At 47.1% G+C, this 12,990-nt stretch overlaps 5 protein-coding genes across 6 annotated transcripts in view; 2 read left to right on the top strand and 3 right to left on the bottom strand.

The window, feature by feature from the left end:
• Positions 1-9: 9 nt before the first annotated feature.
• Positions 10-1,100, bottom strand: LOC128299567 (proteasome subunit alpha type-2). Its single transcript, XM_053035571.1, has 3 exons — positions 932-1,100; positions 536-868; positions 10-460 (listed from the first exon to the last, which is right to left on the bottom strand). The coding sequence occupies exons 1-3, from the start codon at positions 970-972 to the stop codon at positions 130-132; spliced, it is 705 nt and encodes a 234-aa protein (XP_052891531.1). The 5' UTR covers positions 973-1,100; the 3' UTR covers positions 10-129.
• Positions 1,101-1,390: 290 nt separating this feature from the next.
• LOC128299565 (interleukin enhancer-binding factor 2 homolog) lies at positions 1,391-4,155 on the bottom strand. The gene is made up of 2 exons (XM_053035569.1): positions 4,036-4,155; positions 1,391-3,974 (listed from the first exon to the last, which is right to left on the bottom strand). Exon 2 carries the CDS (start codon positions 3,964-3,966, stop codon positions 2,770-2,772), a length of 1,197 nt encoding a protein of 398 aa, XP_052891529.1. The 5' UTR covers positions 3,967-3,974; positions 4,036-4,155; the 3' UTR covers positions 1,391-2,769.
• LOC128299566 (uncharacterized) lies at positions 1,454-2,484 on the top strand. The gene is made up of 2 exons (XM_053035570.1): positions 1,454-1,550; positions 1,618-2,484. The coding sequence occupies exons 1-2, from the start codon at positions 1,545-1,547 to the stop codon at positions 2,482-2,484; spliced, it is 873 nt and encodes a 290-aa protein (XP_052891530.1). The 5' UTR covers positions 1,454-1,544.
• On the bottom strand, positions 4,147-4,962 carry LOC128299568 (28S ribosomal protein S10, mitochondrial). Its single transcript, XM_053035572.1, has 3 exons — positions 4,929-4,962; positions 4,611-4,855; positions 4,147-4,546 (listed from the first exon to the last, which is right to left on the bottom strand). The coding sequence occupies exons 1-3, from the start codon at positions 4,935-4,937 to the stop codon at positions 4,306-4,308; spliced, it is 495 nt and encodes a 164-aa protein (XP_052891532.1). The 5' UTR covers positions 4,938-4,962; the 3' UTR covers positions 4,147-4,305.
• A 540-nt stretch (positions 4,963-5,502) lies between these two features.
• LOC128296858 (protein neuralized) overlaps positions 5,503-12,990 on the top strand; it is a 35,173-nt gene continuing 27,685 nt past the window's right edge. For both annotated transcript variants that reach the window (XM_053032367.1, XM_053032366.1), the window contains exon 1: positions 5,503-5,860. In XM_053032367.1, coding sequence (XP_052888327.1) covers positions 5,836-5,860 — 25 coding nt within the window. In that variant the 5' untranslated portion in view covers positions 5,503-5,835. The remainder of the gene's footprint in view (positions 5,861-12,990) is intronic.

Here is a 12,990-nt window from a genome sequence, read left to right as displayed (position 1 = left end):
CCGATGAGCTTTTGAATTATCCTCATGAAGAAAAGTATTTTATTCCAAAGTATCAACCCCACTGCAGTGTGTAACTCTATATTACCGACAAAAAGCTTCATTCACGAGCGCTTAAACAGAAAAATGAGCTTATGGAATATTGGCCAGATAGTCCTGCACATCGGATGGGTCCAGTCGGCGGAAACCGTTCGCATCACAAATGCCCACCTCGATGTTGTCCGCGTTCATCTGTCCCTCGAACCCTTCCTTCAGCGTAAGAATCGCCGTGTGAACCGCATCGTCCAGCTCGAGGTCTTCACTGTAACGCTTCTCGAGGAACGTTTTGCCGTTGTTTGCATTCTTGCCCATTGCCGTCGCCTTCCACGCAAAGTATGCACCGGATGGATCGCACTGGAACAGGTACGGACGGCCATCGTCCCAGCCACAAATCAGCAACGAAACACCAAACGGCCGTACACCACTGATGGGGAGAAAGAACGTGTCTCATTAGTTGCGATTCCGGCTGTCATCGAAGTGGACGCATTGAGCTACTCACCCTGATTGCGTGTATTCCTGCATGACGGTGGCAACCTTTTGTACCAATTGCGACGTTGGAATGGGTTCGCGGTACGTGAGGTAGTAGTTCTGGGCCAACTTACGGGCCTGCTTCACCAGTAGCCGATAGTCGGGTCCCATGCCGGAGTAGATCATACCGATATGGTTCGTCACCATCTCAACCTTGTGCACACTGTGCTCATCGTACAAGATTGATTTCTGCTTGTTTTCCGTCGCGATCACAACACCGTTCACCGCCTTAATGCCAACCGAGGGTGCTCCGGCCGCAACCGCCGCCAGAGCATACTCGATCTGAACCAGCTTTCCCGAGGGGCTGCGATAATTGTGCGTTGTTAGCGAGATTTGTTTGCAGATAATCACATAATAAGTGGCTTACCTGAAGGTGGTCAGCGAAAAACTATACCGTTCCGAAGCCATTACGCACAGTTCCACTCGATGCTACACACAGGAAGGATGTTTTTTCAGAAAATGGTTTTAGCACGGAGAACACAAAACTTGGCAAAACAGCTTGATCACCGGCATTGACAGCTGGTTCGCCCGCGGTGAGGCGAAAACACATGCGGGCGAAAAATGTCATTCGAGCGATTTGCGTGACGTTGTTTGAAAATTATTCAAAATTATGTTAAATTTTATAAAAGATTATAATATTTGATCATCAATATTTGATGTGATGGAATGTAACGATTTCAAACACATTCCTCCGCTAATCTAAATTTAAATTAACTTTTAATTTTACCATAAAACTTTGCGTCGTTGGTCAATTATAGCAGCGATTATAGTGAGGATGAGAATGAGATTTTCCTCGTGAAGGATTTTCTCATTTGTTATTCTCAGCAGCGGGATAAAAAAACGGGAAAAACATTCCAACGCTAGTGTGCGTGTGTGTGTTTAGGTTCGATTGTCAAAAATTTTCACTCGCGCTCGTACGGCTAAATTTTCACCAGAGGTTCAAAGGGCCCGGAAATTTCATTACCTTTGCGTGTAATCACATGGGAGTATGTGCACTGGAACTGTTACTGCCACATGGAATTTCAAAATCGTTAACACAATATTTCGTTCCAGAATATGCGGCAAATGGACCAGAAGTATGATCTCTCCAAGTGTCACGCGTACAATGAGAAAAGTTCGTTTGCGTTTTGGATCGTACTGGTGCTGCTGTTCTGCTTGGCGTTGGGTAATCTTTGTCTAACCCTATCCATAACGGCCATTTTACGGATCTATCGAGGTATGGAGAACATCGAGCTGATCCAAGATGCGGACGCGATCAAATTCTACGGCAACATCGATTTCGACCGTGTGTACAAGCAGGACGGTCTGCTGGAAAGCTTCTACGACGAACCGCTGGAAATCACCGGAGACGACGGCGACGTATCGATCAATCTGGTCAATCGTAATGGCCATTCGCATAACAAAGTTCAGCTCACGAAGGCGGGCAGCTTTCTGAAGGGCATTAACCATTTCGATGTGAAGGATCCGATCACGGGCAAGCAGGTGTTTGGGACTTCGCGGCCACACTATAACATGCCACAGGGAGCTATGGTGCTGCAGGCCCATCTCATCAACAGTGGTCGTATCGCGTCGCCCATCAATGACACGCTAAAGCTGCAGACCCGAAACAGACTCACGCTGAAAGGCACCGAGGGCATCCGGATGGAGGCCAAAGAGTTGCTGTGGTCGGCGGATCAGAACATCTTCCTGAAGTCGGACAACGGAAGCACCATGCTGATGGGTGGGAACGGCGTGTGGGTGAACGTGAACAATTTGCCCGTGGTAAAGAGTGACCACGGTGCACGTACGGGATCATCCAACCAGTACAAGCTGTGTGTTTGTTATCCGCAGGGACGCATTTTTCGTATGGCAGTGCCAAAGTCGCACAACTCGCGTGTTAACTGTGCGCATTTCAGCGCCAAGGAGAATCCCTGTGCGTAAACAACGCGCATCGAACAGTATTAGCAGCATACGAAGCGAACATATCGGCCATATTAGACGTAGATCAGGTATAGTTGCTCAAAGAACAGTAAATTCTAGTCGTTTTTTGCAATACTTAGTAAATCCCGCAAGGGAGCAGAATGCGTACGTATAGTAGTCAGTGCATTTCGTTGAATTACATCGTAATGAGTTAATGTGTAACTTCTAGTCTAAAGTATCATTAAAATCCAAAGCGTTCCCTCTAAATGCTAAATGTATCGGACTAAGCTTCGTGAGGTTGATGACTCATTCCGTCTGCTCTTCGTTAATGGTTTCTCCCTCGACACACTCCATGTCGTCCTCTTCGCCGTCCTTCTTTTCCGATGGCTTTTCGTACGCTGGCTCCAGTGGGGATACAACGACACCGTCCCACACGGACATTTCCTTCGCAACGGTAGTATTTTCTACAAAGCCAAGGATGTGCTTATATCCGCCGTGGGCCAACACACGCACCAGTGTTTGGGCCGTCATGCAGCATTCATCCTGCTGGACCAGTGTCATCGAGGTGTGCACCCGGAAGTGGCCCACCTCGCACGGATCCGTAATACCAGCCGAGCCGGGCACAAACAGTCCAGAAGCCAGCAGTTGAAACACGCGCCGGAAAGCCACGTTTACGGGCAGTGCCTGACGGCTCGGGTTGTTCATGATGACGGAGTGGGCGAGCAGATCGCAAATCCACGGATTCAAAGGCTTAAATCCGTCGAAGCGACGTGCAAGATCCTTCAGTATGCGTATCAACACCTTTATGGTTGAATGGTGCGCATTTTCCTCGAACCAGCGCGTGTGCCGAATGGCGGCCAGATGGCTTTGGATGATTTTGAAATCTAGATGCTTTTCCGTCTCCAGTTTGCGCATGTTTTGGGGCAACGTTGCAATCAGACAGCGTATCTTCGCGAGTGAGTTCGATATTTCGAATCCCTTCTCGCTGTACGTCAGGGAAAGTGCTTCCGCTTTGGGAACGACTTCCGTTTTCATTGACTTTTCCAAATCTTCCTCCACCTTTTTGCCCAGTGCTTCGGCGCAGTCCTTCGTTGGGAGTGACTTTAGGATGATGACAATGTCGGCCACGTTGTTGCCTGCCATCATCGTGCCCTTCTTGTACGACCCAACCTGGCGTACCTCTTCCAGCTGGCATTTGGTAAAGTCTCCCGGAGCGATTACGATATTGTCCAGCACGCCCTGCACCTTAGCGACGAGATTCGAGATTGCGGTTTGTTCCGCTGCAGTTGGAGTGAGATCTTGGCTGCGCTTTAACAGAGCATTGGTGAGTGCTGAATCGTCCGGAGCCGGATGTACTCGGGGGAAAGCCATTTCGGCCAAGGTAAGATCGAACGGATGGCGGGGTAGAAATGTTTTCTTGTTCATGTACGGTGCTCCGCGACCTCGCATACCCATTCCCATTCCACCACGGCCGCCACCACGCATTAGCCCTGGGCGAACCATAATTCACGCTGGAAACAACACTTCGAATGTACTATTAACACTTTACAAGAAAATCTATGTGTTACTTACAGTTGAAACCTGCTATTTTCGCGATTCTTTGGCGCAGTTGTTCCGGTTGCCGGACGATACCAAAACACAAACACAATTGACTGAAGTGTCGCGCGGATGAAAATTTTTGACATTTGCAAAGCAACTGTAGTTTGCTATAATTACCCCGCATTACCATAAAACAACCCAAAATCGTGCGATGATTTCAGATGCGTTGCTTTTCTCATAAAATAAGCACGACTTGATTTACTACGCGAAATACGGCTTTAATAAATAATTTACACCGTACTGTTACTTACGTAAATGTTCCGGCAGTTGCTGTAGCTCCACTTTCGTCACCTTCAAGGCAATTCCCTCCGGCAGATTGCGCTCAATGTACTCCAGGAATGTATCGAGCGTGGATCCGGTAAGCTTGTGGAAGTGCATAAATCGGTAGTAATTTCGCACCTCGTACTGCACTCGATGTTTCTTGTAGATGTGCACCGATTTCAACAACGTCAAACGTTCTTTCGCCGCTTTACGCATTGTCCAGCTGCAATAGGAAACAATACATGTTACAACTTGGGAAACCGCGAATTTTCGTACCGCATACGTACTGTTTGCCAACTTCTATGTTCAAATGTTCTGCCGCTGTTTTAGCGTACATAGCATAGCTCTTCATCACTTCCGGATCGATTCCTTTCATCTGTAGTTCTACGCGGCTGTACAACTTATCCGGCACTCCAACTGAGGGCGGTTGTTCGATGGCATTGGTGGTCGATGCTACCACATCTGAATACCATCGCACGGGGTGGATTGGTCGCGGCACAATGGGTACAACGGTGCGGGCTAGATTGAACCACTATCGGAAGAGAATATATCAACTGAGTTAATCGATTTCATTCTGTTTTAGCACTTTTTATTGCCGGCTTTACCTTCAGCATGCTGTTTTGTGTTATTTAACAGGCGGTAAACAAAAAAATGCCATTGTCAATTTGACATTAGGCACGTTCTATGTTTTCACGCAGGCGATGTTTTTTACTCAGCTGATTTGCTGAAGTGCGAAACAAATTTGAAAATATTGAATTCAAAATGTGATTGTTTGTACTTTAAGCTAGCAAATCGGCTTATTTTATTCAATCCCTGCAACATGCTGCAAGTATGATACCCCAAAAACCCATCCTATCCAAGCTGCTCTTGAAAAATTCATAAATGATCGGCTTTTACTATATTTAATCGAGTAAATCGCAATGTTCATAATCGGATTGTTAATATTGCACTGTTGCCGAATGAAACAGCACCGATGTGGCATAACTGTGCGCATGTGGTGCGGAATCCCTTTTCCAGGACATTCCAACGAAACGGGACAGGGATGTGTGCGGTAGAACACGATTGACATTTACCTACGGGAGTGGAAGAGACAACACGATTAGACTAAAAAAAACACACACTCACACATAGTTCCTAGTGCGAAATCCGTTCCGGGTCGGCAAATGTGGCAATAAATTGTACAAAATATACACAAATTGCAACATAGTGGGCTAGTAATATAAGGTAGAATTAGCACTAAGTAGGGCTGCAAGCGTTGCACGATGTTAGTCAGGTGGAGTGTAAGTGCAAGGTGTCGAAAGCGGTCAGATATACGCTAGTGGATATTATGGTGCAGAGACGGACGATGACATCTTCGCCGAATGCGTGTACCTGAGAGTGGTGTGGATCTTAATAGTTTGGAGCCCAGCAAACAGTGGGTGGAAGACGTGAAGTGAGTGAGAGCACCCAGTGAAGAACCACCACTAGCCACACACCCGGGCAGGACACAGCCAATGCGTCCGGCCTGGTACCATGGGCCAAACTAACAGCGGTTCATGTAAGTAGGATCCTTACTGTGATACGATTTGCAAATTTACATAACCACAATCTGATGTGGAAGAGGGTTACAGTAAGAAGGAGGGTGGAAGCAAGTGGCGATGTAAACAATGCGGCCGGAAGAAGCTCAGGGACAGCAGGACCGGCTGATTCCCACGGTGGTTTCAACGCAATTACCTCATTGCCTTCTAAGACGGGATGGCTTCGCTAGTAGTCTTGCAAGCTGTCGATTCCTGCCGAGGGTCGCAATCCTTTTTCCTTCCAATTTTAGAGACAATCGTCACGTGTAAGCTGCATCAAGCAGCAGTAGCACACCTGTCAGCAAGTTGTTCCTACCGGGTTTCTCCTTACCTACACTATGAGGAAGTGAAGCATTAATGGAATCGAAAACTCAATCTACTCGCTGCCGGAATGGAGAAATTGGGGAATCCTACCACGTAAAGGAAGCGGAAGAGAAGGAATCTAAAGCAAACGCAACGTGGAAACGGTTCTTTTGCTTTTTGGCCTTCTCGTGCAGCTGCACGAAAGATAAACCGAACGTTGCTTCACCGCGTGAATCGCATTTCATCGTGGCAAGTGTATTCTCCCTGTCGCTGACGGAAATTGGGCTCGATTGGTGCGAGACGAACGGACCAAAAAAAAAAAGACACACAGGCAAAACGTACGAATATTAATCGCTTACACCTTGCGCAAGGAAGCGGTGAAATTTCTTCCATTTCATCGGAACCAAAGTGCTTCCATCCGGTGGAAATGATTACGACGACCGGCGAGCAGTTGCGATTACTGTTTTGCATGCATCCGTTGTATGGGGGAAAGGTTATAATTAAGCAGAGACTAAAATTCCGAGCTGCTGTCGATCTACTCAACCGAGGAACAGGTTATGTTATGCCGAACATTGTCACCTGTGGCCCACCCGCAGTTTCGCTCAGTGAGAACACCGAACATAGCACAATGGTGTAGTACCATTATGCACGCCTCATAACCGGCTGAGAAACCGTGTCCACCCGGGTTGTCTGGGCTACCGGGGAACTCACACCGCGCTGCTCCGACCCGACTGATTGGAATCGTATTCGGCGTGACATCGTTAGAAACAATAGGCTTCGTTTAGCGTACCATTCCGCAAGGTTCTGCCCGTAACGAATGGACACACACACACCGCATGTGGGTGAACTGGTGAACTGGCCGTACACCGGCACCCATGTTTTGCGATTACGTAGCACTAGACCATGGGAAACATTCTGAAGCTGCTCTTTTGCCAGGCTTTAGTGCAGGAGAAATCCCGAGGCTTCGTTACTATCGGTTGATACGTTTTGAGCGTCTGTTTCGTTCCGCAGTGAGGCCTCAGACGATCAGCTGTCTTCAGAAGGAGGGTGAAAAGCAATCGATCGAGAACACAAAAAGAGAAGATCACACAACAACAGTTTTTCTCGCAGCCCGTACCTTGCGAAGGCACGGTCGGGATTGGGATGTCGAAAATTAAGGACAGCAGGGTAACAGACTGGGTATATCGAAGGTTTCGATACCATTCGGTGTCTATCTAGGGAATAAAATCAATTTTCCAACTGTTTCGTTTGGATTTGAACTGTGACGGTATTCCAATGGAAGGATCGATAGAAAGTAGATAGAAAAATTGAAGCAGACATGTGCGTTTGAATTTTGCCTACCAATGTTCCTGTTTGTTATTGCTTAGAGCGAATTAGAATTACAGAAATGTTAAACAATACAGCTCTTGCTTTAGTTTATTCTTCGCATACGCTTTTCATTTTAAGCGATCGAACCTAATTAATAACTTGTAGTCTGTAACTACATTACATTTATTATAGAAAACTGAACAAGATATTTTAAAGTTTAATCTTATCACTTTCTACAAGACACCACTGCAACTTTGACGGGCAGATGCTGTAAATCTAAAAGTAAATCCAATGTTCCCCCAATATCCTAGGGTCCCTGGAACACGGGTCCTTAAAACAAAACAACCCAAATGCATCCTTGTTGACATCTGCTGTTGGGCACTCGATACCGGTTAATAATTATCATCATCTGTGCGCATAGCACTTTCTACAATTTTACAGCAAGGCCAACAAAAAAAAACCCTTGTAACCATCGTGCTGTGCTTGTGGCAATCACAAGCAGGTCAACGCGAAGGATGCACATAGCGTCATCAGTTACAAGAAACAATCTTGCTCTGCTACACCCAACCGTGTGCCGCTGGGAGACCCGCTTGCACATATATGCAGGCACCAGCACGGGATCGACAAGGCTTCTGGTGCTTGATGATCGTTCAGCTGTTCTGTTGTTTTGAGCGGTTCCTCTTTTTTTGCTGGCCACATGCTGCCACACGAACGAGAAGGGCTTTGCATATGGTCAAGAAGTGACGATTCTGATAACCAGACCAAACCGGACGGAACGATAAAAACGTTATCAGCTGGCGAAAAAAAAGAAACCATTACTCGGATGGCTTGTGTGCGAGAGGAGAAAAAAGAAGGACATTGATTAAGTGTTGCGAATGGCGACTCATACCGAGAAAAGCAACATGTTACAGCTGTAAGATGGTTCGTATATTAAAGTATGATCGCATTTTGTTCCCATTTCGTTTTAGTGCTGTATAATAACGGAAGAGCTGTGCGTTGGGTTTCCGGAAGGTCATTACGTTGGGCGAAGTACAGATTTGGACGAGGATGTTTTTGTTTATGGACAGTGTATGCGCAGCAATGTCTGTTATTCATGAGGGCAACAAAACTGTCTCGCTACTGTTATGCTTCTTGCTTGCGTTCTGTGCCATCATCTGCAGATGCCATACACATATTCGAATGCCGCAAATGATCCGCGCAAGAGATGAGGACGAGGATGGCAGTTTTGAATTGGAAATGAGTGTTCCGTACCGACTGGACCAATGTGTTATTCTTTGGAAGAAAGGACGAAGGGCTGGTGCTGTTGCATTTCCAACCATTTTCAGCGAAGGATGACGCGTGCGGTGTTGTTTTTCACGCCTCCGTATTTTGTTCGGATTAGGAGAGTGAGACATTCGTCAACACAGGCGAACTAGGATAGGTTAGCTCTTAGGCGATCCCATAATCTTGAAATGGTATGTTTTTGTTCTCCACACAAGCAGGAAAGGTTCTTAATTTCCTTCCATCAAAAACCCAAATCGCTATTTTTGGCAGCTGCTTTTCTGAAGCAAATGATTTAGATGCACACATTAGCATTGATCGTAAGATATTAGCCGGTCAAATGTAAATACACGTGCGTATATTACATTACCACCTTCCGATAGAAATCTCAATCAGATGCCGCCCTTCAACTGTGCTCCGGCGTGGAATTCTTTGATGGAAGCAATTTCCCCCGCCAAAAACGTATCTACGAGCCCCGAGCTCTGGCATCATCTCGCTGGCCACACGTTTTCCCGCTATCGATCGTAAGAAATTCCAATCAAACGAAACGGAGAAATCTAATTTTACATCCGTACACATCGTGCCGCTAATCGGGTGCGCTTCCCAAAACACGATCGCGATTTGTGGGATGGTTTTTTTTCCCAGCGACCGTGACTAAAAATTTTGTTTTTGCTTTTGGGGAAAAGAAAGATGCTCCTGGTGTGGTGGGGTTTGCAGATGAATTTAATACGCCAGCCCAACAGGCGCAGCAAAAAGGAAGAATGCTTTGTGGATAATATTCTGGCACTGGTTATTTTGTTGTTGCTCGCTAGACCAGAGCCCGCCATTCGGTGGAGGCCATCTTGCACATTTGCTCCCTAGCAAAACTGTTGTTTATTTTAAGGTTACTGGTGGTAGATCTTTTTTTGTTTCTTTGTTGGCTTCCACCGTCCATGCCAACGGAGTGGTCTGGGCGATCGCAAAAAAAAAACAGGACCAGACCCCCCTCTCACTATTTGGCTACAAAACATGCGCTTCACGTAAGTCGGCTTGACTTTGTACAGTGTGTTCATCATTTCCATCCATCACAACGCCCCACAGGCCGGCCAAGTGCAGCGTCTGTTTTCACGCAGTTGTTTTTTTGTTGTTGTATATGCCTCCTTGCTGTTGCACTTTTCACGTAAACGACGACACACACGATGACTGGGGTGGAGAGTTTTCTTTGTCCCTGGCCCGTCCAAGGCCTTGGCGGGACACCCGTTTGGCAAGAGTGTAGAGGGAGCTGTGTGCATGGTTTAGGGTTCAGCGATCCGTACGTTACTTCGTGGGGACAGTAGCAGCTGTTAATATCGCTGGTGTTAGTCTCTTGGGGGCACACGTTTTACATCTTTTCTTTGGGAACTGTACACAAACTCGAATGCAGCGCAAATGAAGATCGTACTGCTAGTTGAAGTTGACAGGGTGGGGAAGCGTTTTAATGAGTTTTTTACATTTCCAGACGCGTATCCATCATTAGTTTCAAACAATCGATCCATCTTCAAAGTGTCTAAAATAACGTTTTTCTGTTTTTTTGTTTTAATTTTAGAGAGTTTCAAGAGGAAATGAAAGTATTTCCATCTCGCATCAACACCACATTGTAGCGCAATGCAAAACATTCCATCACATGGGACTCAAAACACGGGCAGCTGCATTTATTACCCCGTGCGGATTTTGCTTTGTTGGAGAGATGCAAAGAATATGCGACAGAAGCGTCATCACCACACGCCGCGCATTTTTTGCTTGTTAGCAACATCTGCTGCGTTAAGTTTTGGGTGACGATCGCCTGATGCGTTCGCGTTTTTCGCTATCAATGGTGGCGTAAAATGTGCCTTTTTTGTGCTCTCGCATTGATGTTGTTGTCCGGGGGGGTTCTTGCTACGGACGCGTGCATATTTATGATTTTTTTTCTTTGTAGTTAAACAACATCGCGCCACCCAGTCAAATGCACACACGCGGATAAGAAAGGGTGCTGGGTTTGACGTTTTTTTAAGGAAGATATGAGACTACATGGACAAGTGCGCGTGCCGGTAGTATAATTCGCGCACTGAGACGCTTCCGGTGGACCTAACGTAACAAGCAAACTAGAAGCCCTTGCCAAGGCTGGTTTAACTCGAGCGGGTGCGTGCCTGAAGTACTCACCCGACCGGAAAGGGCATAAACTAGTGAGTCGCACTTCAACTCGGTGGCCAATATGTTTGGGAGATGGGAGTGGCAGCAGGAGCAGGGGTGCTACTTACGACGAAACACGTGCTTACGTAATTGTTCGGTCAACACCGTACAGTACCACCGACCGCACTGAAGAGAGAGGGTTCCGTGGTATTCAGAACATATAGGAAAAGCGTGCCGCGTCACCGCGCTCCGATGCGCCATATCCGCGGTTGGGTGATCGCGAATGAATGAGCGTTTATGAATGGGTAATTGCACTTGAGGGCACCAACAATGAAACTCATAATAGAAATCAACCAACTGGGTTGGTGGTGGTGATGATGTTAGAATCTCGTCTGGGTCGGGAATATCTCAGCGGAAGCGAGACCCGTAGCAGGTTCCATTCGTTGCACTGCTAAGCGCGGAACCTTGTAAAGCAGCGTTGATGCGTTCGGTTTTTTGGGGTTCTGTTCTGAAGAACACACTGGAAACAAAGGTCAACGGAACGGGTGGCTTGCCGGGGGATGCTCGGTGGCACGTGGGCCCGGAAGCACCGTTCCGGAGTTTTAGGCAGCGTTTAGTTCGAACGTGACCGTGATGTTCGGTGTGCGTTAAAAATACCCCCGAACGCAACGGCCCATATACGCAACGAGACACTGTCGAAAATGCTGTCCCTTTGGGTGGGCTTTTGCGCGTACTTGTTTTATTCTACCGTGCCCTTCAAAAGTCCCCCTATGTGTGGAATGGAGTGAACCTTCGAGTGCGCTGACCTAAAACTGTCTTGCCTAAACGACACTCGGAAGAGAGCAGCCAACGTTGGCGGGTCACATGCCGCGGCTCATCATCGTTCGGCGATGCAGCATATGGAAATGGATTCAGGCGTAACCGATGGCACGCGTACCGGCGGAAGCACTCGTGCCTGCAGCTGGTGCGTTTCAGTGCCGGTGGGTCGTTTCCTCGTTGTCGTGCCCGCGCTCGCTCTCGTTGTGTTGTATTTGCCCTCCAGAAAGCATAATGCAATTCGCCACGGTTTTCACCGTGGCCGAACGAGAGAAGGAAACGAAAGGAAGAATAAAGGAAGGCACGCCGTTGATGTTGCCGTGTTTGCCGGGGTTTTTTTTTTCGGTAGCTGCATTAGGGATCCGGGTTTCACAGCTTTGACACCGAGCGGCATATTGAGCACGTCGTCGACGCTTCTTTTGTCATTGTGCGTTTCGTTGCTTTTGCGTTTCAAGGCGGCGGTGTGCACTGTTTTAACATAGATCGGAAGATCGGCAGCATCCGAATGGTACACGGGATCGGAAATTTGGGACGCAGCATATGTGCACTTTCATGCTATGGGTCTTGGGCGGCCGTCTTCTGAAGATGGCATGATTCTCTCGACATCATGCACGCGTGCGGTTTCTTCTTTTCGTTAGAGTTTGCCCTTCTTTGCGTTATTTAAGCGTGCCATTTGCGCCAGTGATGCAAAGGGAAGAACATTAAGAAGATCTTTCCACGGAAGATCGGTACGACTAAAGCGTGAGGATATTGCAATTCGTAGGATAAGATATTTGAGTGGAAATAAGATTAGTTTGCATTTCTTCTATAACAGATATTCAATCGTTATCGTTTCATATAGGGTTTTGTAACATTTAGAAGCTGATATATGATATCTCCCGTGTTGTATATTACTCTTATGCCAACTACTTTATTTCATGCAACTTACAAAACTGAAGGTTACTTCGATACGCGTAATACCAAAGTGAAAAGCACGGCCTCCTAGAGTCCGTTTCTAATTGTCGCTCATTGTCAACGACTCATATCTCGCAAATGCCATACATGACATCCCGCAAGATGTCTTTGGAACTGTATCTGTGCATCTGAGTAAGAATCGTCCTGAAATCCTAGACCGTCAAGCATCGGTAGGAGCAGATGGATACGAACATGAAGCAAGGAAGACGAACCAAAAGCCCAAACGATGTACCTCTGACACCTTCTGGCGTGCGCCAGGCTTCACTTTAATGCTCTTTCGCTCGATGCCTTTTTCCTTCTTTTGGGACCGCACCTCAGGCATCCTCCCCTGGCACCCTTATCC

Source organism: Anopheles moucheti, chromosome 2 (assembly GCF_943734755.1).
Source record: "Anopheles moucheti chromosome 2, idAnoMoucSN_F20_07, whole genome shotgun sequence".
Taxonomy (NCBI): Eukaryota; Metazoa; Arthropoda; class Insecta; order Diptera; family Culicidae; genus Anopheles; species Anopheles moucheti.
This window is presented reverse-complemented; position numbering and strand designations above follow the sequence as displayed.

Excerpts from the sequence above, each read along its gene's own strand:
- LOC128299567 (XM_053035571.1), bottom strand. The coding sequence starts at position 972 with ATGGCTTCGGAACGGTATAGTTTTTCGCTGACCACCTTCAG. Across the intron at positions 869-931 it reads TTTTCGCTGACCACCTTCAG|CCCCTCGGGAAAGCTGGTTC; the intron begins GTAAGCCACTTA and ends CAATTATCGCAG. Across the intron at positions 461-535 it reads CAGGAATACACGCAATCAGG|TGGTGTACGGCCGTTTGGTG; the intron begins GTGAGTAGCTCA and ends TCTCCCCATCAG.
- LOC128299568 (XM_053035572.1), bottom strand. Across the intron at positions 4,547-4,610 it reads AACATAGAAGTTGGCAAACA|CTGGACAATGCGTAAAGCGG; the intron begins GTACGTATGCGG and ends TTCCTATTGCAG.
- LOC128299565 (XM_053035569.1), bottom strand. The coding sequence starts at position 3,966 with ATGGTTCGCCCAGGGCTAATGCGTGGTGGCGGCCGTGGTGGAATGGGA.